At 38.0% G+C, this 22729-nt stretch overlaps 2 protein-coding genes across 4 annotated transcripts in view; both read right to left on the reverse strand.

Annotated features, from left to right (window-relative positions):
• The window catches only part of agbl4 (AGBL carboxypeptidase 4), a 327238-nt gene that overhangs the window by 65646 nt on the left and 238863 nt on the right, over window positions 1–22729 (reverse strand). The gene's annotated exons all lie outside the window — the stretch shown is intronic.
• Window positions 13017–21806, reverse strand: LOC109074942 (BEN domain-containing protein 5-like). 2 transcript variants are annotated; one of them, XM_019090944.2, is made up of 6 exons: window positions 21441–21806; window positions 19761–19882; window positions 18222–18594; window positions 16567–16715; window positions 14348–14561; window positions 13017–14072 (listed from the first exon to the last, which is right to left on the reverse strand). In XM_019090944.2, exons 1-6 carry the CDS (start codon window positions 21607–21609, stop codon window positions 13876–13878), a joined length of 1224 nt encoding a protein of 407 aa, XP_018946489.2. In that variant the 5' UTR covers window positions 21610–21806; the 3' UTR covers window positions 13017–13875. The 2 variants fall into 2 exon arrangements, with proteins under 2 accessions (XP_018946489.2, XP_018946484.1); XM_019090939.2 differs by lacking the exon at window positions 21441–21806 and adding an exon at window positions 21087–21330.

The following is a 22729-nucleotide window of genomic DNA, read 5'->3' on the forward strand; positions in this document are numbered from 1 at the left end:
AAGTTTATAAAATTTGTACATATGATAATGAGCTATAGATGTGTTACCATTAAACTGTTCAACTAAATGTTATTCTAGACTGAACATCTTGTCTAGCTTTCATGCCGTGATATGACTACTGATGTCATCATATGAAGAAGACAATTTAACACTTTTAGAGGAGACTGTCTGGCTAGTATAAGAGAAAGAAAGGCTGAGAGAAAAGAAAGAAACAATGACATGAATACTAAGCAGCTCTGATGATTAGAAGTGTTGCTAAAGAGCAGCTCTGTGACAGTGACATTGGCCATCAATGTCAGACGTCTCCGCCGCGCCTCGGCAAAGAGCTCCATTTTGAGCCATAATTAGCTTAAACATTCCCAGTATGAAAAATTCATGATAGCTTTGGATTTTTTAATTGCGGGAGCATTCTGCGTTAATCGAAGTCATTTAGAGAGCCTTCTGCTTGACACGCGGAGGAGAGGAAAATAAATCAGACGTCTGACTCTCTCAGCCAGTTAACCCGTTTCTTCTGCAGCGAGCTGTTTATTTTAATAGGGCCTGATCTGACACAGTTCTGGTCCACACAAATCAATCAAACGCTGTCAGCATGATACTAAAACATAAGAGGAGGTAGCAGTACAACAGGCCATCTCAACCATTGACATTAAGCACTGCGAACATTGCACTCTATGCTTTCAGGAGATAAGCACAGCCCTTTGTTAAAATAGACTTCTAGCTGCATTATTTCTATGCTTAAAGGTGAAGTGCATAGTTTCTACATTACCAAATGAAATTGTAAATATATTAAGAGGTTTGAACAAGTTTCCCCCAAACACTCCCTTTATCTGCCACTGGTCAAGACAATAGATAGTCCCACTCCAAGCAAACACAATTTGTTGAGTCAATTTTGCTCTGGACTGCTCAAAATCAGAGCAATATTTTATTTTTGTGATGTTTTGTTCAGCATGGCATTATCACTATATGCTTATGTTCATGTTATCAGCCAAAAAAAAAAAAAAACCTTATAAAACCTTAAAAATGGCTTACTTATTGTGGGAATGCTGGAATGATTAAGTATTTTAACAATGTTTTCCGTGCAGTTACAATGAACAGGGACAGATGCTTTAAAGCTTCAAATAGGACAAAAACTACTCCATGCTAGTATTTATAAAAGTAGCTAGTCTATACAACTTGTATGGTCATATTACTTCATTTATATCAGCAAGATGGAGAAATGAATCAGAAAGTTATAAGATTCATCAGGGGAATCATACAGACTGATGAATAGAAATCAAATGATTCATTAAAAAGATCCAACTCAACTAAACAATTCATTCACAAAAAATGAACTCATGAACGTGCCAAGCTAGGTTGCATACTGAGATTTTCAGAGCGTACATGTTCATTTTGTTCTATTCCTCACAAAAAAAGAAAAAAAATATATTGCTTCAGAAGACTTAGAACGTGATGCATGAGTCATTCTCATATGATGGTTTTTGTCATTTTGAGGCTTAAAAGCCCCATTCCTTACATTTTAAAAAGTGTTTCATGAAATAAAATAAGGTTTGGCATGACACGTACGAGTGTAAATAATGTCAGTATTCCATTTTGGGTGAACTATCTCTTTAAGAAGGTTTGAAACTAAAGGAAGAATGCATTATAGCAAAGTCTATTTTTCATCAACAGAAAAGCACAGAAAGACCCGATTGGCCATGTAAAAAGAAGATCAGTGTGCGATTTGTCCTTGTCTCTTCTTCTCCTTCGCTCTCTGAAGTATTGTTCAACGTTTTTCAGGTTGAGGGCTGGACTTAATCAATGTCCATGCATCAATATATCACAGCCATAAAAAAACTATTTACCTAGAGCAAGATCTTGCCCATTGATTTGTTTCTCTGCTATAAAGAGCTGTGTGCAAAGGTTAATAGCATTTACAGAGGAACGTAAAAAATTATATGCTATTGCTACACGTTCACATATAAGAAAAAAATTAATTGATCATTCCAAGCATTTGAGGGAACTTTGGTTTTGGGGTGTGGAAAATGTCAACTGGACAAGGACGCGTTTCACCGGGTCTTTCAACTGGAAAACTACATTTCATTCCCTCGGGGCTTTTATGTTCATGTTTCATGTATATCAAAAAGCAAGAGCGAGCGCACATGTGAACTGTCACTGATATTCTGCCTTATGCTTCATTGTATTAAATGCTCTGCTGGTTTTGATACACACAGCACACGGCCACTCTAGCAAAGCTCACCAATTTATTATCATCACTTGTGGAATTCTAAACAGCTGCCCGAAAGTTCTATTCATCTCCACATATTTCCAATTCCATGCTGCCTCCATCACTCCAGCCCCCCTTCGGTGACAGCGTTTGTCCCACCGGCTGCTCCTGCTGCTAAAGGATGACGAGTGGAGTGCCGAGCTGCAGGTAAAGGATGATGTGTGAAGCCCTGCTGCTGACGGCAGCGTCTCTGTGACAGCACATCAATGAAGGCCGTGATGGACGTCGGGTTGGAAGCGGGCCCTGATTAAAGAGCCCCACGCCCAGCAGCGCATCTGCCGCCCATCCCCAGTCTGCTGTCACCGCGGCTGGATACAATAAAATAGCGCTCAGGGTCATCGGGGTTTTCGGTGATGTGACAACAAGCACATTTCACAAGTGCCAATCAAACATGTCTCTCACAGGCCCCGCCTCATCCCTTTCTGTCCTATCTTCCTCTCATCTGCTCGCCTTCTTCCATACTCGCCCGGAGATCAGAGGGAAATTCAGCAGTGATTTCAGCAGAGATTTAGTAATAGGCCTATATCTATTACACAGTATGAAAAAACTGGCTTTGAAACAATTTTCACTCAGAAATTGCTAATAAATTTGACAAATAATTAAAATGAAACAGCAAGTAATGCGGAAATAAACCTGAAGGACAATGTCAAACATACATAATTGATATCATCTTCAAAGTGTAGGCTATAGACTGTTTATTAATTTAAATAGTACAGGTGCATCTCAATAAATTAGAATGTCATGTAAAAGTTCATTTATTTCAGTAATTCAACTCAAATTGTGAAACTCGTGTATTAAATAAATTCAATGCACACAGACTGAAAAAGTTTAAGTCTTTGGTTCTTTTAATTGTGATGATATTGGCTCACATTTATCAAAAAACTACCAATTCACATCTCAACAAATTAGAATACTTCATAAGACTAATATAAAAATAATAATTTTAGTGAATTGTTGGCCTTTTGGAAAGTATGTTAATTTACTGTACATGTACTCAATACTTGGTAGGGGCTCCTTTTTCTTTAATTACTGCCTCAATTCGGCGTGGCATGGAGGTGATCAGTTTGTGGAACTGCTGAGGTGGTATGGAAGCCCAGGTTTCTTTGACAGTGGCCTTCAGCTCATCTGCATTTTGTGGTCTCTTTTTTCTCATTTTTCTCTTGACAATACCCCATAGATTCTCTATGGGCTTCAGGTCTGGTGAGTTTGCTGGTCAGTCAAGCACACCAACACCATGGTCATTTAAACATCTTTTTGTGCTTTTGGCAGTGTGGGCAAATCTTGCTGGAAAATGAAATCAGCATCTTCAAAAAGCTGGTCAGCAGAAGGAAGCATGAAGTGCTCCAAAATTTCTTGGTAAATGGGTGCAGTGACTTTGGTTTTCAAAAAACACAATGGACCAACACCAGCATATGACATTGCACCCCAAATCATCACAGACTGTGGAAATTTAACACTGGACTTCAAGCAACTTGGGCTATGAGCTTCTCCACTCTTCCTCCAGACTCTAGGACCTTGGTTTCCAAATGAAATACAAAACTTGCTCTCATCTGAAAAGAGGACTTTGGACCACTGGGCAACAGTCCAGTTCTTCTTCTCCTTAGCCCAGGTAAGACGCCTCTGATGTTGTCTGTGGTTCAGGAGTGGCTTAACAAGAGGAATACGACAACTGTAGCCAAATTGTAGCCAACTTCCCTACATGTCTGTGTGTGGTGGCTCTTGATGCCTTGACCCCAACCTCAGTCCATTCCTTGTGAAGTTCATTCTTGAATTCTTGAATGGATTTTGCTTGACAATCCTCATAAGGCTGCGGTTCTCTCGGTTGGTTGTGCATCTTTTTCTTCCACACTTTTTCCTTCCACTCAACTTTCTGTTAACATGCTTGGATACAGCACTCTGTGAACAGCCAGCTTCTTTAACCAAAGACTTAAACTACTTCAGTCTGTGTGCATTGAATTTAATACACAAGTTTCACAATTTGAGTTGAATTACTGAAATAAATGAACTTTTCCACAACATTCTAATTTATTGAGATGCACCTGTATGTTAAACAATATGCATTATGGAACAGAAATCCTGTCAAATGGTACTTTTCACTGTTGTCACATAACCTTATATTTGAGCCAGTGGCATCGTGTTATCATTGGTTTGAAAAGTCGTTTTGCAATTTTAATCCACTTCTGGGTAAATACTATAATAAACACTATAATAGTATAAAACACTAAAGTACTGGTTAAAAACCTTGACCGATGTGTCTGGTTTATTTGCCACACTAGAATGCAAGGTCAGTTTCATACATACGTACTGTGCATACAAACAGTATATGCATGCAAGCATACAACTGGGAGAAAGGAAAAAAAAAGTAGGACTTTTGAGTTTGAATAAGCCATGCCATGTCTTAATCCCATTTCCCTTTCTCTTTCCATAACTCCCTGTCCACTCCGAGCTGACAGAACACTGAAAAGTTATAGCCTCAAAACTCAAATCGAACCTAAAGATGAATGCACTTTAAAACACACTGAGAGTTTTCTGTACTTTTTCTTCTAGAGGGTGAAAAATCCAATGCAATGAAATGGAGGGAATTGCAGCAAGTCTCTCTGCAGTGAACACACGTCCCTGCATGTGCCGGCCCTGACGCCCAGCTCAATCCATCATTACTACACTAAATCATCTCTCTGTCAATAACACCACTGCAAAATATTACAGTCATGTGGATACTGTTATATTTAATGACATTCAGCAGTCCCCTTGGGCTGATGGAGCGAGTGAGAAATACAGAGAGGGAGAGAGACTGCATAGGTAGGCAATAACATTTGGCAGAAAAGTGCTTAGCAGCTTGAAAAGAGTCAAACGCGAGTGAGCAGTGGAAGTGTTAAACACTAAAGGAAGACTGTTATCTCCATGACAGATAATTGCTAGTTTGTTCAGTCGAAATGTTTTAAGGATCTATGAAAGATCTTTGAGATTCTGGGAAAACAGGAATGGGAAAAAGTTTCCAGCAAGCTGGCGTTTCCAACTCCATCATCTAATTGCTCATTTAATATTAGAATAGGTTTTTGACACTCTCATTTATTACAAGAGCTCAATGCAACCTGGACTTCTGAGTGTGTGAGTACGTGTGTGTGTGTGTGGTCTGATATCAATGTCACGCCTCCTCAATAACTCAGACAGGGCAGTGTGCTTATCTTTCTTTGACACTCAGATCAATCTTGCTTTTAATCCTGAACCCATTCGCAGTTTTTCTCACTTCAACTCCACACATCAAACACAAACATCACATCCCTCCTGTGAATGTGCGTGTCTGTGTCCAATCGAGTCAAGGACACAGGATGGGGGTGGCTGATCTTCCAGAATCCACATTATACACTTCATATAGGTAGTAAGCATTGCTTGGTGATGTTAAACGCTCTTAGAATCTTCATAGAATTATAGTGTGAAGAGACTGCTATGCTGAGAATAGGAATATACGGTGAATTCAAATTTTACATGTATTTGTTTCAGATTATCTATTATCTATCTATCTATATATATCTATATCTATATATCTATTATAAATAGGAGTAGGCAAGGGAGACAGTGTCTCAAAATATTGCATGAGAAAAAAATAGCACAAAAATAAAACAACGCCAATATTAAAAAAATCTAACAATAAAAAGTGTATAAATACATTTTTTCCTAAAGAAACATTTTCCAACAGTGACACCAGAAGGTAAAGTTATAGAGGAAGTCCACATCTCTCTCACCTTCCCTGAGCCCACGGAGTTTTAATAGATTGCCTAAAGCATGTGGTAAGTTTACTTGGGGGTTGGGGTAGGTATTTGAGAATGAATGGGGTAAAGTCACGTGAGAGGAGGCAATGCCTCGATCACGATATAATTGGATATGACTGGTTATGTTCAGCTGTGATTGGTTCATGCCATAGATCCTGCCTCGTGTTCACTTGTGTCCCACATTCGTGAATCAGTCTGAATGAACGATACAATGGCATTAATGAAAAGACTAATTGAAAAAAGTAGGTAAGCAACTCGCACTTAGATATAACCACTTTGTTAGGTCAAAATAAGATCGAAGACGAAGGCATGAAAACATGATCTGTGGGAGTTTTTGGTGAATAATCAGCTTGGTGAAATTTAAAGTAAATCTCAGTTTCTGCGACCAATATTTACCGAGGATTGATGACCCATTTTTTTTTTTAAATAGTTAATTATTAACTATTAAAAATAATGGCTGAACATAAGTTCACCAATACAGTGCCCTCCACTAATATCTGCACCATTGGTAAATAGGAGCAAAGACGGCTATGAAAATGAATCCGCTCCGCTGATCTTTTTGATCTTTCATTCCAAAAATTAACAAACATTCTAAGATTCATTGAAGTACAGTAAATCAATGTAAATCAATTTAAAGTGAGGAGAAAACCTCATGATGAAATGTTTTTCTCCAATGCATGTTGGCCACAATTATTGGCACCCCTAGAAATTCTTATGAGTAAAATAGCCCAATAGTATATTTCCATTCATATTTAAATTTTTTAGCACCAGGGTGACTAGGAGCATGACATTGTCCAGCCATGACTTCCTGTTCCACAGGATTAAATATGAGGAGAACAAAGGCCAAACTTCCTTAATCATCCATCAAAAGGAATGAAACCAAAGAATATATTTCAGATGTGCAGAACGAGATTGTTGAGCTTCATAAAATAGAAAGTGGTTGTAAGAAAAGAGCTAAAGCATCCAAAATCTCCATTTACACCATCAGGGCAATATTTAAGATGTTCCATTCAACTGAAAATGTTACAAATCTGACTGGAAGAGGACGTGTGTCTATAATGTCTTAGTAGAATTCTATTACTATCCAAGGATCACAGCTAGAGAACTGTAGAGTTTAGTTGAGTCTTGGTCTCATTAAGCCTAAAAAAAAAAAAAAATCAATCAAACAGCCCCTACATCACCACATTTTGTTCAGGAGGGTTTCAAGAAAAATGACCCTCGCTCATCCAAAAACAAACTCCAGCATATTCATATTTTTGAATGAAAGATCAAAAGAACAAACAATGCAAAAAAAAAATTCACAGCCACCTTTGCTCATATTTACCAAGGGTGCCAATATTAGTGCAGGGCACTACATAATACATTGTTTAAATTGTTACTGCCTTTTAATACAGTAAACATAAAATGCTTAAAAACAATGTTTCTTAAAGATCTCTCTCTCTCTCTCTCTTTAGACATAATATATAAATATTAACGTTCTAAAGTTTGAGGTCACAAAGATTTATTTATTCTTAAAACTTGTCTATGTTATAGTATCAATTCAACATTTATTTTTGTGAAAAAGAAACAGCTCACACTGAGAGGGTTTGTTTGTAGAATAAAAGTCTGAATTTATTCTGTTGATCTGTACATTGAACAAGAATACTCAGACTGCAGCACACACACGCATACATACACACACGCACACACACACACACACGACTGATGTTAACCGGTGATACCAGCTGTGCACAGGTGAGGAGTGCAATTGGTTCACGTGGAAACATTTGATTTCGCTTTCCATTGTCTTTCGATCCTTGTTCTCCATTTGAGTCCCCGTGGAGTCGGACTCAAGGTGCAGTGAGGCCAAGTTTAGCTGAAATTAAGCCGGGTTCAGCCTAAAATCACAGCATGAATAAAAATTCTCCACTGAGAGTCCTTTTAGTCCAGGCTTAGGCTTGATCTGTGTGCAAGTAAAGCAGATCTAACGTATGGGGAACAGAGACTGTTGATCCCGCTGACAGCAGCCATCGCTGACTCTGTGGTAAAACCAATACTAACCAGTATGTGACCATATCAAATTAAAAAAAAAAACCCACAACCACAGACCTGAAATAGAGCATGTTCACAGTTATTTCATCCAACATTCCCCATCAACAACTTTCCCGAAAAATATTGATTAAAATATTGAAAATATTGAAGAGTTTGAATATTATATATATATATATATATATATATATATATATATATATATATAATATATATATATATATATATATATATATATATATATAGGTTTCTAGATATTTATTCAGCAGCAAGAATGAAGAAATTACATGATAAAGACACAAAAAGATAAATGAAAATGCAAAACGTTCAGATTTAAATTCAATACTATTGATTTACGAACTCACTGTCTGGTCTTGAGGTCAGTTCATGAAGCCCATGGCATATTCGCGTCACATGACACACAATCATTCCCTAACAAAATCTCACAGTTTGCCTTCAGTTGTCATGTAACGCGCTCTAAATGAATCGACTGTCTGTATTAATATAAAATGTCATGGAAACATGTGACTGATTGTATTTTCGTGGACGGACTAATTTACGTTCTGATGAGCGGCAGGCACTCAACACACCCGTATATCTGAGACCGTTGTCACTGAACTGAAACACAAATTGGAGACTTTGTTCCCAAACAGTTCTTAATGACAACAACAAAGAGTTTCTTTGGGAGGGAACCACTTTGGTAAGTTAGGAAAACACCCTACAGTTAACATACTGCAAAATATCATCACCACCACCAAATGTAAGACTACCATGTTAGTTGCACTGTATTTCTACAGTGGGATTGACTAGCACATTAACTGCTGAGGACCACACTGCTGTGATAGTCAACTGCCCAGTAATATTTAGGTAGATGGTTTGGATTATCACGTTTCTTACTCCAGCATCAGGTTTGTTTTGTACAATAAAGACAAGGTTATATGGCCACGGAAAGATCTGGCATGCACGGTTTTAATAGTCTGTTAATTTGGAACAGAGTACATGAGGTAATTTGTTAGAGAGGTATGTCTTACTCGAAATATGAAAAAACTAAATCTTTACGACATGCCGGATGCAATTCTTAAGATTCTTTTATCTGATGCTTTTATTTTTATCCCAAAATTCCTGCTGCTATAAAATGAACATTAACCAGTTTAATTCATGCAAAGTGGAACAACCTCCAGAAAAGTAGAAAAATTAGCACCATCTGAGGTAAGTAACACAGATTAGACAACCCATGCCTGCTGTAGCACCAATGGGATAAAAATGTAATTACTGCAAGGAAACGCCATCTACTGCCACAGAAACATTAACACAGTTGTTAAGGGAGTAAAATACGACATCTGAAATGAATCTATACCATACAGACTGATATATATCTCTGAACGAGGTACGAGGGTGGCGAGAGGAACACAGACGATGAGCAGCAATGAGGTAGGACTGTGACTCTACATGCTTGTTTTCAAACTAAGAATAACCTGAACTTGAGTTTTATCAAAAATACATTTCTTTCACTAGTAGAGCTGAGAATATTGGTTGTTAAATAAGACTGAGTAGGGTCCTATAATTGTAATCATGGGCATGAAAAAAGTGTGATTTTTTTTGCTATAGCGGAATACTGGGCAGTTTTGGGAATTGCTGTGGTGTGTGGGTGGGTCCTCAGCATTTGATTGACAATCTCAGAATGTAGGTTAGTGCAGCAGGCCAAAGCAATACTAACTATTTTTTCCCCAAGAATGTCTGCATACTACTTTTTTTGGCATCATAAAGGAACAAAAAAACAAACAAATGACTTAAGATTTTTCAAATTGATTAATATATCCATATCCATTATCTAAAGCTTAATGCTCTTTTGATACAAAACAGAAAACAACATAAATCAGACAACGGAGATGTCGGCAGCACAGCACGTCTTTTTCAGTAAAAATATATTTTTTCCGGCTGTTCCTTTCCTATTGGTTTAGCTAAGATAACTGTGGACAATCTTAGCAGGGGCCGTTTTTGTTTAAGTTCATATTCATAAGTCTGAACTGTCTGTTGTTGAGAATTTGGCTTGTTTTTAACAGAACGACACAAACTCCCAACACACATTCATATTGGACGAAACTCATCTGACATGACAAAACGTCTCCTGGACAATACGCAGAGAACAACTTAGATGATATGTTGATCCCTCACGCGCTTTGCACCGGACTTTCCATTTTCCAGAGGCACAGACCAGCTCAAAGCTAAGCACCGCTATTACACAGCCACTGAAAGCATAGGCACCAGCCTCACCACAGTCTCCCAGAAGAGAAAAACACAGCCTCCACGAGGCTACTGCTTCGCTTTTGTAGCCTTTTAGCCTATAAATACTGTACATGATTGTATTTAAAAGTCGGATTTTCCCTGATGGGATTCACTGGTTTGATCTCACAACTGAAGAAACTTTTAATTTTTAATTTTCCTCGGATCTGAACGCCGCCATGTCTGAATTTAGTCTCGGCGCAGCTGCGAGGCAAAAAAAAAAAAAAATAAGAGCAATAAATAACGCTGTAGTCTTTTTCAAGGCAATGATTCCACTAGCAAATCTCCACATAGAAAGTATGGCCACATGGACCCATGATAAAGTTTGGCTGTCATTCAACCTCTGCACACCTAAAGCTGTCATTTTCCAGTATACCCGCACAGTACGTACGCTCATTATGGAACATCAAATATTCAATAAGTGTGGCAATACATATCACACAATACAGGAAATATCTACAGAAAAAAAGAAGAAGAGAAAGACATTCAGTGGAACAAAAGAACCTTAGTACAATCTGTCCTCTCCCGTAATTACCTTGACATATTGGAGGTACGTTGCTGTAAGAAAGAAAAAAGGAATCGCTTTCACAGTCTCAAGAGAATGAGAAACAAATGGTTGCTAAACTGCTATTGAGTAGCAGAGAACTGATAGCTGGTTTATGATTTCTCGTGAACGTCTTTTCACAAACATTGTTAAATGTTTATGTTGACTTTTTTTTTTTAGATTGGCTTGGGTAAATCACAACAAAGAAGCCAACATTGATGGATTTTTAAACTTTTTTTTTTTTCCTTCTTAGGATTAAAGTGCTACATTGTCGAAGATGGACAATGACTTCCTCAGAATGGAAAGGCAGGTGACGGCTGCCTTTAGACGGAAATGACTGCAAATTAAATTATAGTCCGTAACAAATGACTCACAGTGAGGTGAAATTCATAAATTGAAGTTCTTGAAGCATCAAGATACCTGCGGTAAAAAAAAAAAAATCCATGATAGTATCAATTTAAGATATGGGTTTCTGTCATTTGAGATGATGTATTCGTGAAGAGCCCTGCATTCTTTGAGAAACATGAGTACCCAGGATCTACGTTAATAGCGAAACATCACATATACAATGTAAAAGTAGAAATGATTAGAAACTATATATGAACCAGCAAAGATATAGACAGAATTACAACATTGTCTAATGCATTTGAACCAGAAGCTTAGTGAGATAAGGTGCAGCCTGGATGCAAACGATGAAATGTTCAAAAACATAAGAATATATTCCAAATATACACTGAAATTTTCTCCCCACTAATGAATGTACTTGATTAAAAAAACAAAATAAAACAAATGAGAAAATAAGAAAATAGGGAGGCTTTTGCGTGGCAGATCGGTGATCTGTTAATTCACAGTAAGCGATATGGCATCACAGTCAAGAACCCAAATCTGCAAGAGGGTCTTTTTTTCTATCCTTACGCCGACAAGACTGTTTGTGATGAAAATAAAGGCGACAAGGGGAGACAAAGGAGTAAAGTGTGGATGGCATGGCTCATTGTAAGTTGTCACAATATCTTATTTCCTCCACTAATGAGTGCGCCCTCTACAGGTGGGCTGGAGCAGAGACCCTGCTGTAGGTGCAACCAGAAGGATGAGGCTAATGTTTAACTCCCAAGCACTGCTGACAGTCTTACCCCACGTCTGCACACGGTGCCCGGCATCCCTCCACACTCACACCAAAGTGCAGTTAAAGCAGTATCAGCTCATATTACAATCACAGCTTGCTATAAAATGGAGAACACAGTTCCCAATGATTGCCAGCTGGAAAAAGGCCCTGCAGCCTAGCTCAGATTTCCACTTACCCTCCGTCCCAAGTGCAATTTATGGCTGGTAAAAGGTCTTAGGTGGTCTCCATCTCTGTAGACCTGATAATACAATAACTCCCATCCCATGGCTAGTCCATCAAGTACACTGAAATCAAACCAGATGTGCTCGTTGTTGTTTACAAGAATCTTAATTTATACTTTACATAATTTTTACTGCATTGTCGTGAACTCTGGGGCTTTTGTAAACAACAAGACATCTCCAATAATAAGAATTCAAGTATACTTTAAAATATGGCATTAAATACTCTTCTTCGGAGTTGAATCAGATGAAATGTAAAGAGAAATCTGAATTACTGGTGGATATTTCTTCAGGCCACAAATTTTACTCAAACACATTCGTTTTGTTAGAATATACACTGCTATTCAAAGGGCGATATGATTTTATTGTACTTTTTTAAAGAAATTAATACTTTTATTCAAAAGACCTATATTTTAAATAAATGTCATTATTTTGAACTTTCTATTCATCAATGAATCCTGAACAAAAAGCATCAATTTTCACAAAAATATTAAGCGCCACAATTGTTATTAATATTGTTAACAGTAAAAATACTTTTTGTCTTGAGCACCAAATCATTATATTAGATTTCTGAAGGATCATGTGACACTGAAGACTGCAGTAATGGCTGCTGAAAATTCAGCTTTGCCATCATAGGAATTAATGACATTTTAAAAGCGCATTAAAGCGAAGAAAAAAAAACCAAAACACTTATGTAATACTTGTAATAATATTTCAGAAATTTACTGTTTTACTGTATTTTCTTTCAAAAACATTATTGTTTATTATTGTTTAATTAAAAAAACTTTTGAACAGTAGTGTAAATGACTTTAAAACACGTCACCATGATCACAACTTTTAAACCACAGGAACTTCCCAACAGGACCTGAAGGCAGTATACAGCCTCAAACAAACATAATTCTACTGATGATTGTAAAAAGTCTAAATGTAACTTTTAAGAATGTTTTGTTCACTCTGATAGTCTGTCTTCCAGGGTAGCTGTTTAGCACCACTTACTACATGTGACCTCTCCACCCCTAACAACCATCAAGAACAACAACAGACCATCAGTAGTCATCTCAGGAAAGCAATTAATGGGAGCAATTAGGCCTAGATTGATTAATTAAATCAATCGTTTATTAAGACGATGCAGGGTGTGACCCTGTTTAAAAGTGCAACTCTTTATGTTATGTACCGTTAGCAGATGGTCCCTGCGAAGTGACCTACCTCCCCTTAAGACTCCGACTCTAAGCCAGCATTTATGACACCTTGCAAACATCTTCCTGAAACAAGACGACTTCTCCTGAAGGGAAACCTCTTTAGTACATTAGGACATGTTCTGACACAGAACACAAGCTGATGTGCCAAACACATTTTTCTCGCACACGATTTAAAGGATCGCTCCTGTCTATCAGGCATAATATCCGACCCATCCCGAGATCCCCCGTCAAAGCTTAAAAAAACCCTGCCCCATTCACAGAATGCACACCAGAATGCTAAGGCAGTGCGGAGAGAGGTAAAACTGTCAGACAGGCTGTAAAACAGGGTCTATGAGAGTAAGAGACAGAGAAGTCTTGGGAGGGCATCAGCGCCCCTGATTACGTGCACCTTCTCCACCAGAAGTCCTTGAGGAGTAGAATGAGCTATGGTGACAACTTCAGTGCCCCCTACAGACCATCGTAGGGGAAGTTCTCCATCTTCACCGTCTGCTGGATGAGAAGCTTGGACTCTCGGCGTTCCTCGTTCTTGATAGATTTGTTGATATCCATGATCTTTTCGCAGATGTATTTGTTCACTTTGGATAACCGCTGGGTGATTTCCGCACTGTCAGCTGTTTCTTGAGACACACGGTCGTACAGACACTCTGGAATGAAATATTAGACTAGAAATTAGCAAAGAAAACAGAAAAAAAAAGTCTTGTAATTTGATGTTTTTTCCCCCATACATTTTTTAAATATTTAAGTTTAACTTCTTTAAATGAAGTTTTAAGTGCCATATCAGTTGTTTCTATGATACTGAAATTGTTTTGGAAGCTAAAATTTGTTCTACAATAACAATTCCCCAAACTTCTATCAGCAGAACTAGAAATACAACACAACCTAATTTTAATAACAAATCTTTTAAAGACAGTGTGTTTACCTCGAACAATTTTGAGCTTGCTCGGTGAGAGCGGTGGTTTGGGCAGGGCATCTTTCTTCTTCTTCGTAGCGACACCAGTTACGCTGCGGTTCTTCAGGGTTTCTGTGCCCCAGATCATCACCGCCAAATTTTTGGTGAATTTTGAGTCTCCCTGTGTCCGTTGTAGCTGGTGCCACTTCTCCTCCTCCACCCAAATCCCTCCACCCAAGTGCACCTGCAAGAGACAGACTCTCCTTCAAATAAGCAGCATACACACACGGTCACTGACAAGATTTTGCTTTCACATTCTGCCACTTCAGTGCCATGTGCCCTATTCCCCGAAGTGTGTCTGAGACATGGCAGCTTTCCCTTCACAATGAATTAAACAGCTCTGTTTAGGGAGAATGAAATGCAAGACTCTACGTGATTCAGATTTAAGCTTGCTGACAGCTGTTTGTGTTGCATGTAGTACAGTTGTGCTCCTAACTTTACATAAACCTTACTGATCCTGAAAGATGTTTGACATAAAAAAAAAATATTAAAATCATATAAGACAGGCAGACAGATAGATAGATACTTGAGGAGGGAGCAAGTAATATAAACCAAACCTATATCAATGTTTGAACAGGATAATAATAATAAAAAAAAAAAATACAACTAATAAATAATGCATTTATTTTATGCATATTTTTATTACTTTAAATAAATAAATGCATGTTAAAAAAACAACAACTTTTGACCAATGAATTTCCATGAGCTTTCTAGGTGTTTGCAAGCCAGGTTTTACTGTACTCAGAAGTGATAATTAGCTGATGAAATATCTTAGAGCAAAGTACAACCAGAAAATACACATTTATTATAGTAATTACTTTGACAAATTTTCCTTGACTGTAGGAACCCTGTCCAGTGAAGGTTCAGTTGTTTTGTGGTATGCAACGCAACAACACTAAACCCTTCCGCATACCCTCTGAGATCTAGGTACCGATCACCACATACGAGAGACGCGTCACACTTAAATTCAGTGGTGAGGTGTCTGGGTTCATTAAATGCAGTAATGCGTTTTGACAGATGCCAGACCAGAGTGTTGACTTTTAAGCCACACTGTGGAGGACACAGCCCAACAAGCCATCAGGTGGATTGATGGGCAGCTGCTGAGTAACAGCTGAGGTAATGTGCCTTCTGCTTTGTCACCCTGAGCAGTCTTCAGGCTCGGATCCAGTGGCTTTTCCCAAATGCAGCTAATGTGCTTTAGGCCCTGGTCCAGCAGACAAGCTTTTCACTGCTCTTAACTTAGAGGAGATTTGCCTTTCTACGGCTACCTGTCACTCAGGGCAATTCCTGTGGTACAAATAATTAATGCCGGATATGTGTGCGTATGTGTAAGGGCCTAATTTGCTTTTGTTCTTCACGCTTGAACTGAGAACCCTTTCAGCATGTAACACAAATTCCCTCCTGTCATGCGAGGCAGGCGGAGGAACGCAAAATGCGGACCCGATGTCTGCTAACAGGGCTCAAATCACAGCAAGCGTTCTGGTTAAAAGGCCCTTTGAGAATGATGGGGATGGGGGGTGGTGGGGGTTGTAGAAGGGATTTCACTAGTTAATTAGACAAACAAAACACCACTGCAAAACATTAAAAGAAACACTGAATTGCGCTAACATGAGGAGCATTGGCAAAATCACTGAATTGTGTTGTTTATACAACAGTTAAACGAGTAGCTGGAATCCAGACTGCATTGAACTAATGACTGAAGTCAAGTCACATTTCTTTCATGAATAATGCTTGAATCTATCCAATAAAAATCAAGATGACCATAACTTTGGAAGGTCTCATCACAATTGACATGCTGTTATGAAATAAATATAAGGAACGAGGTGTTATACATAACATATACTACCGTTCAAAAGTTTGGGGTCAGTAAGATGTTGAAAACACTTGTGCTGCTTAATATTTATGGTGATACCCTGACCATTTTTCAGAATTTTTTATGTAAAAGAACAGCTGAAATAAAAATCTTTTGTAAGATCTTTTGTAAGGTCACTTTTGATCAACTTAACGCATCTTTGGTGAATAAAAAGTATTATTAATTTCTTTAAAAACAACAACTATCAACTTTTAAAATGGTAGTATTTTAAATATGTGGCTTTTCTAATAAAAAGGCTAGAGTGAAGGAAGACTGGGCGTCATGAATTTTTGGGATGTTTGAAAAAGACAGTAAAAACACACACAGGACTACATACTTTTCCATCATTGAAGGTGTAGACGGTTCTCGGGGATGGGGAGTGGGTGGAGCTAGTGTTGGCTTCCTCTTGACACACCTCCTGTGGTTCACTGATCGGCTCCACCACCTCTGCTTTGATTGTCTGTGTGCCATTGTCATGCATTGGCTCTGTATGAAGCAAAGCAAAACACTGCTCACCATTCAGTGAAGCACAATTTAACAGGAGAAAGATGAGTGTAATCCTGAGAAAGTGTTGACGGCAGAAGTTCCCCGCTCTCTAATGACAGTATTGAATTCAGTCCAGTGCGGCCGGAGTAAGTCCTGGCCCGCTCCCTTTGGAGCGCTGCCTGAAACATGGCTCTCCCATGCCTCAAGACAACTGGGTCATTTTAGCTCAGTAAGCTGGCTTGGTGGCTGGCCGCACTAAGCTCTAATGTATCTGCTGAGTTTTAATATCGGTCAGTGCACTGCATGTCTGACCCTAAAGGACCCTGGCCGGTCTAATCTTCAGCCTGCTCCACCAGCTCGCTCCAGACCACAGTCTGTTCCCCCCAAACACACACACACAGGCGCAGCAGCTGGCTGGGATACTGGCCTGAGCGCTCTGGACACTATGTCCTCTTTAAGTGAATTATCAGTCCCTGCAGCTCAGAGCTATGTGGAAAATGTAATAACATAAAAAAAAATTTAAATTATTAGGGCTGACAATTTAACATGCTAACTTAGTACAATTAATGAAAGAGATGCTGGGAAAAGAAAAAAAAACAATGGTGAAAGAGTCAAGCATTTTTCGTTTTACAAAAAATAGTGCAAAAGGATGCCAAAAACATGTTTTGTAGACTGCAAAATGGATTGCTGGGGACTGCAGGATGGTAGACTTATATTTAATAATATAAAATGACAATATAATACAATATATTGACTTTTAAAGCCACTTTTTGTAAAGTCTGTTTAATGTTTTCAGCCGCAATGATATGACTGTGAATTATCTGCATTTAGAGGCTTTTCTCAGCAAATATTGATGCGTGCGATTAATTTGATTAATTAATAACATAATTACATGACATAATTAATTACTTGATATGCAGAATATTAATTAAGTACTTGTTATGCTAAACAATTATCAAATTAATCAAATGATGAACATTTTAATTGACTGGCAACCCTAAATGTTACAAAAGAGCACATTTAAATTGCTGTCTGAACATGCAGTAAGTCCTTGATCGCCACTGAATCGGGCACTAAATACGTCACTCACTATTGCCTACTTAAAGTTGACTAACCATTGCTGCTTTTGTATTAAGTGAAAAAAAGCTCTATGGAACTTTAAAAAAATGCTAACAAGCTAAATTTGGATGCAAAGCAAAATGGATAATTCTAACATTAAATTCTGATTGGATGAGCCATGTTTGAAGCAGTTATAATATAAAATGATACTAATTAGAAAATCAATGTCAAGGCCTGTTCAGTACGAATTTACAATACAGATTTATTTTAAGGTTTAGGTTTTAATCAAAACAATGAATTCCTTCGATTCAGCAACCAATCAAAATTCTGCATTAGATCTGTTCAACGAGTGCAGTATGTGCATACTGTTTCATTGCATCAGCGTTGGTGTGAACAGGCCTTTAGTATGTCAAGTGTGTCGATGCGTATGATTCATGCAAATCTCACCACTGCCAAGCCTCATGAGCAGGACGTCCTGTAGGCGTCGATTGAAATCACGCAGCTCCTTGACTTCGGTCAGCAGACTGCCGTACTCCTTGAGCTTCTTGGCCTGCTGCAGCAGCTGCCTGCGTGTGCGCTCCAGTTCCTGCTGCAGGCGTCTCATTTCCTCTTCCTGCTGCCTGTAGCTGTGCACCAGCTCCTCATACAAGACGCGAGGCACCACAGCCTCGTCCTGCTCTTCCTCTTCCTCTGTTGTGAGTCTGTCCAGCTCCTCTCCCTCAGTGCTGGAGTTGACAGCGTTCCTCTCCAGCCGTGCCACCACAGCAGCCAGGCTCTTTGAGGAGTTGGAACTGGCCCTCTGTTGTTCCTGTGACTGGACCTGCATCACAACATTCAGCATCTTGACCAGTGCAAATTGCATACAAATAAATAATAATATAATATTTTAATTTTTTTTATCTACCTCTCTCCAGAGATAAATTAACTTGCACACCTAATGAGAATTTTTCAGTTCACAAAGATCCACATAGATTTAAAGAGCTCATTTCATAAGTAATCTAAATTTCCTTGATCTCCTGATCTTTTCAATTCATTTAAAATGAACAGCACAGCACTGTGATGTCACATGAATCATGGACACATGACTCTCCAAACAGCTTCTCGCGTGTAGCTCATAGTTTGTTTTTGTTTTTTTTTAATGTGGGTATATATCTTTAAGTGTATTACTATAAATTATAAATAACAAATAATCTACTCCACTTTCCCCACTGGTTTAAAATGTTAACATTAAGAAATGAGGTCAAACTTTGATGTTTAGATCAAATCTGTTTCTACTATCCAAATTTGTAGGCCAGAGTTCACCAAAATTGAACTTTAGTACACAAAATCCTTCTCATATGCTTGCATTCACATGGGTATGAATGGAGGAACAAAAACTAGTGTAACAATCCTTTTATAGCATGGTTGGAAGAAAACAGAACTCGAAAAGCTGGACTGCTTTATAATGATCAAACAGTATTAATACGCATGATAATACCTTCTGATTTTATTGTATAAAATTAAAACTAATAAAACTGATAACTAAAAAAAAAACCTTATGGGTCAAAACATTGCTATCCTTCATGATTTAATAAATGTCACTGTAAGAGCTGAACTGGCTCAAGAAAATTCACTTCTGTGCTGAACCTGCTCATATGTTCTGTGAAATGAAAACTAACCAAGTCAGTAAACTGTAAACTTATCAGACTGTACAATTAGTGAAACACATGGCATTTCTGGTATCTATTAAAGCTGAAATGTTAGATTAAAAGGATTGGGATTTTTGAGTTTTAAGTGTAAGTTCTGTTTGCGTAAGAGTATGTTATTGTTTTTTTTTTTTGTCTTGTTTTGCTTGCGGAATATAAAATACACTCTTAATATCAATAGAAAATCCCTGTTGAGCCATTCCTGATCTGTCCACATGTTCCCCATCTACAAATCCAGACCAACAACAGCAAGCCTGCAAATGTCTTACAGTCTCCCAAATCTTAAAACCTGCATACCAACCTTTTTATGTCTAAGGGGCACTCTCTCCTCGCCAAAATGATTCTCCACTGTGTTCCTGTTCGACATCTTGGGTATTTTCATCTTCTTTTGCATAATACTGTGCTCAAATTCCTCAATGCTTTCTAAAAAAGAGGAGGGGAAACAAGTCAGAGACGCAAATATTCCATCTCTTTGCTCTGGTATGATGATATGGTTAAAACAAGGACACATCAGCAAGAGAAACATTTTATGAGTTTGTTGGAGAAGCTTCCCAGTAACCTTGTGATGACACAGATGACTAGCTATTGTTGCAATAAACTATTAATAGAGCGTTTAACTTTGCAAAGCAACGTTGATAGTGCAGCATCAATATGGTTTTGACAGGTGGGGTCGTCACAGCTGTCAACGCGTAAAGCAGGGTCACTTGGAGAAGATGGACCATATAAATGCGCCTACCTAACCTCTTATCATGTCAAGTGGAAAATGCCCTCAACCATCATTCTAAGATCTTGAATGTTAACTATGTATTAAAAGTTTTACATTGGCCAGGTATGAGAGATAAACCTCAAGGTCGGCCACAACAGATTGCAGACTGCTTAAGCTAAAGCAACTGATTTAAAATCTGTACTGGACTCCAGACTTCTGTCCCTAACGAGTTCAGGGTTGTAAAACCAGGCTGAGCCACACATGTAGATTAGTAATGCATCTAAATAGACCTGGCTGAAGAGTGGCAAGAGTGAAAGTAGTTGGAGGTTTTTATAACTTGAGCTGAAGCAGGAAGTGTCACATGATAACAGATGTGCAACCAGCACTGATTTAAACCACACATAATTCTCTGACAAGTTATAATTTAACAGTATAATACGCTGACGTAAGCTTTCAAGCAAACTGAATAGCGTAAAAATATAAAAATACATAAAATATCCCTTACCTGGCTAGCTAATGTGATGACAGTAACCTAGCTACTAGAGCTAAAAACAACAAATCGTTAAAGTTCACAACTTTTTGGTTATCATATCTGCTTTTCCGTATCTTTATCAGTTTAAAAAGACTGTTACAGTGGTTTTATTCGCGTTTAAGCTCTTATGCACCGCCGATAAATGAAGGAAGTGTTAGCAGGAGCAGGCTAACAGTCGCTTAGCATCCCGAGCCTCTCTCTGCTTTAAACCCCTATTATCTTTCGTTTCTACTTTCACGAACTTATTCAGACGTTTTCGACACGCATTTCTTCTAGTTTATATTCAGATTGCTGGGCTTTTCAAGCACAGACACTATTACATCTCTCTGTAACAAACCCCGCAATCACGATGAGCTAAAAACACCAGAACAATCAAGAAGACATCAAACCCATGACATATTCTCCGTCTTCATCCATTTATCACATCAAAACAGTCAGGTTATATCATTAGTCTTCTCTTAACACTCCAATGCATGCGTGTTAAAGCATGTTCATGCAACTCATGTCAAATTAAAATGAGCATTTGTGTGGTAACTTTTCATATTACGCCATAAATATAACTGAATGCTTCACAGATGATGTTTCATGCATATGCAAATAAAAAATATGATTTATATCAAAGTTGCATGACATTTGAGATGATCCGTTAAGCTTTTATATACTGTAGCATGCGTGTTATTGTTATTTATGGAGGTTTTTATTATAAGGTTAGTTAATAAGAAGAAGAGAAAAGCAGAACTCACCTGCCAGGGCGAGGATGTGTGCTTTGGCAGGCTGGCCTGCGCCTCTCAGCACAACATACACCTTCTGATCATCAAAATCTCTTTTGTGCACAGGCTGGAAATCTTTCACGTCTGACACAGGTAACGCGTAGCACATATCGTCCTCCAAGAAACGCACGAAAGCGTACATTATTTTTGCTCTTTGGTCCCTGCTCTTTGGGATAGGGCTTCACAGTTTCCCTCAAAAAAGATATTAAAAAACACATAAACACAAAGAGGGGGGAGACCGAGGGGTGGCCTCTGCGATCGACTGCTTCTGTCTGGCTGGTGCGTATCAGTTGAGGAAATGCAGAGCCTGGTCGCCACAGACTGTACTAATCAAAACAGATGTGACGAGAGGTTTATTTTGGGGGTTAAAATGTCGTTTGTACTTAATTATAAAAATAAATCAATAAATTGTAATAGAAAAATATTAATAATGTCAATAATCATTGCAATTATAGTATAAAACAGGATAGTATATCGTCATCATCACCATTAACCATATAATAGTAATAATAATAATTGCTATTTCTGAAATATGATACCCTTAAACTCCAGAGAGAGTTCCATAATTATTATAATAAAAATATGCAAATAAAAGATCAGTTGTTGTTGTTGTTGTAAAAGCCTGTTAAATTGCTAAAAAGTAATGACTGGTATCAAATAGGTTTACAATATCAAGTAATTTTTCTAAGTTAGAGGTACTTTACAGACAAATTTATCAGATTGAATGACTAGAACTGTAAATTTATCAAAGTGTAGTGCTTCCAGTCACCCAGAATCCTTTGTGTTGGGGCAAATTGCTTAAAGAGACTTCTAAAAAGCTAATATATATATATATATATAGCTTCTAAAAAGCTAATATACTGGCTGCAAGGTACAAGTCACAACTGGGAAGGAAACACTGTCACAACTGGAAGGAAACACTGTCCAACACACATAACCTGACATTACAGGATCCAGTCCTTCTCCTGTCTCTTTATTATAATTTTTTATCAGTACTTTCCTTTTACTGTATACAGATATATAGACTCTATATGCTATATATACTTCTATTCTTGTGTATATTTTGTGTTAAATGTCTATTTAAATGTTTCTGTGCTTTGGCAATGTAAAGATACTTTTTTACCATGCCAATAAAGCTCCTTGAATCTGAAATATATATAGCCAATAAAAGTCCAGGATTGTGTGTAATATCAGATGTTGTGTATGTGTTACCACTTTTGAGCTGTTTAGTCACAGAAGTATAATACTGACCATATTTAATA

Source organism: Cyprinus carpio, chromosome B8 (assembly GCF_018340385.1).
Source record: "Cyprinus carpio isolate SPL01 chromosome B8, ASM1834038v1, whole genome shotgun sequence".
Classification (NCBI taxonomy): Eukaryota; Metazoa; Chordata; class Actinopteri; order Cypriniformes; family Cyprinidae; genus Cyprinus; species Cyprinus carpio.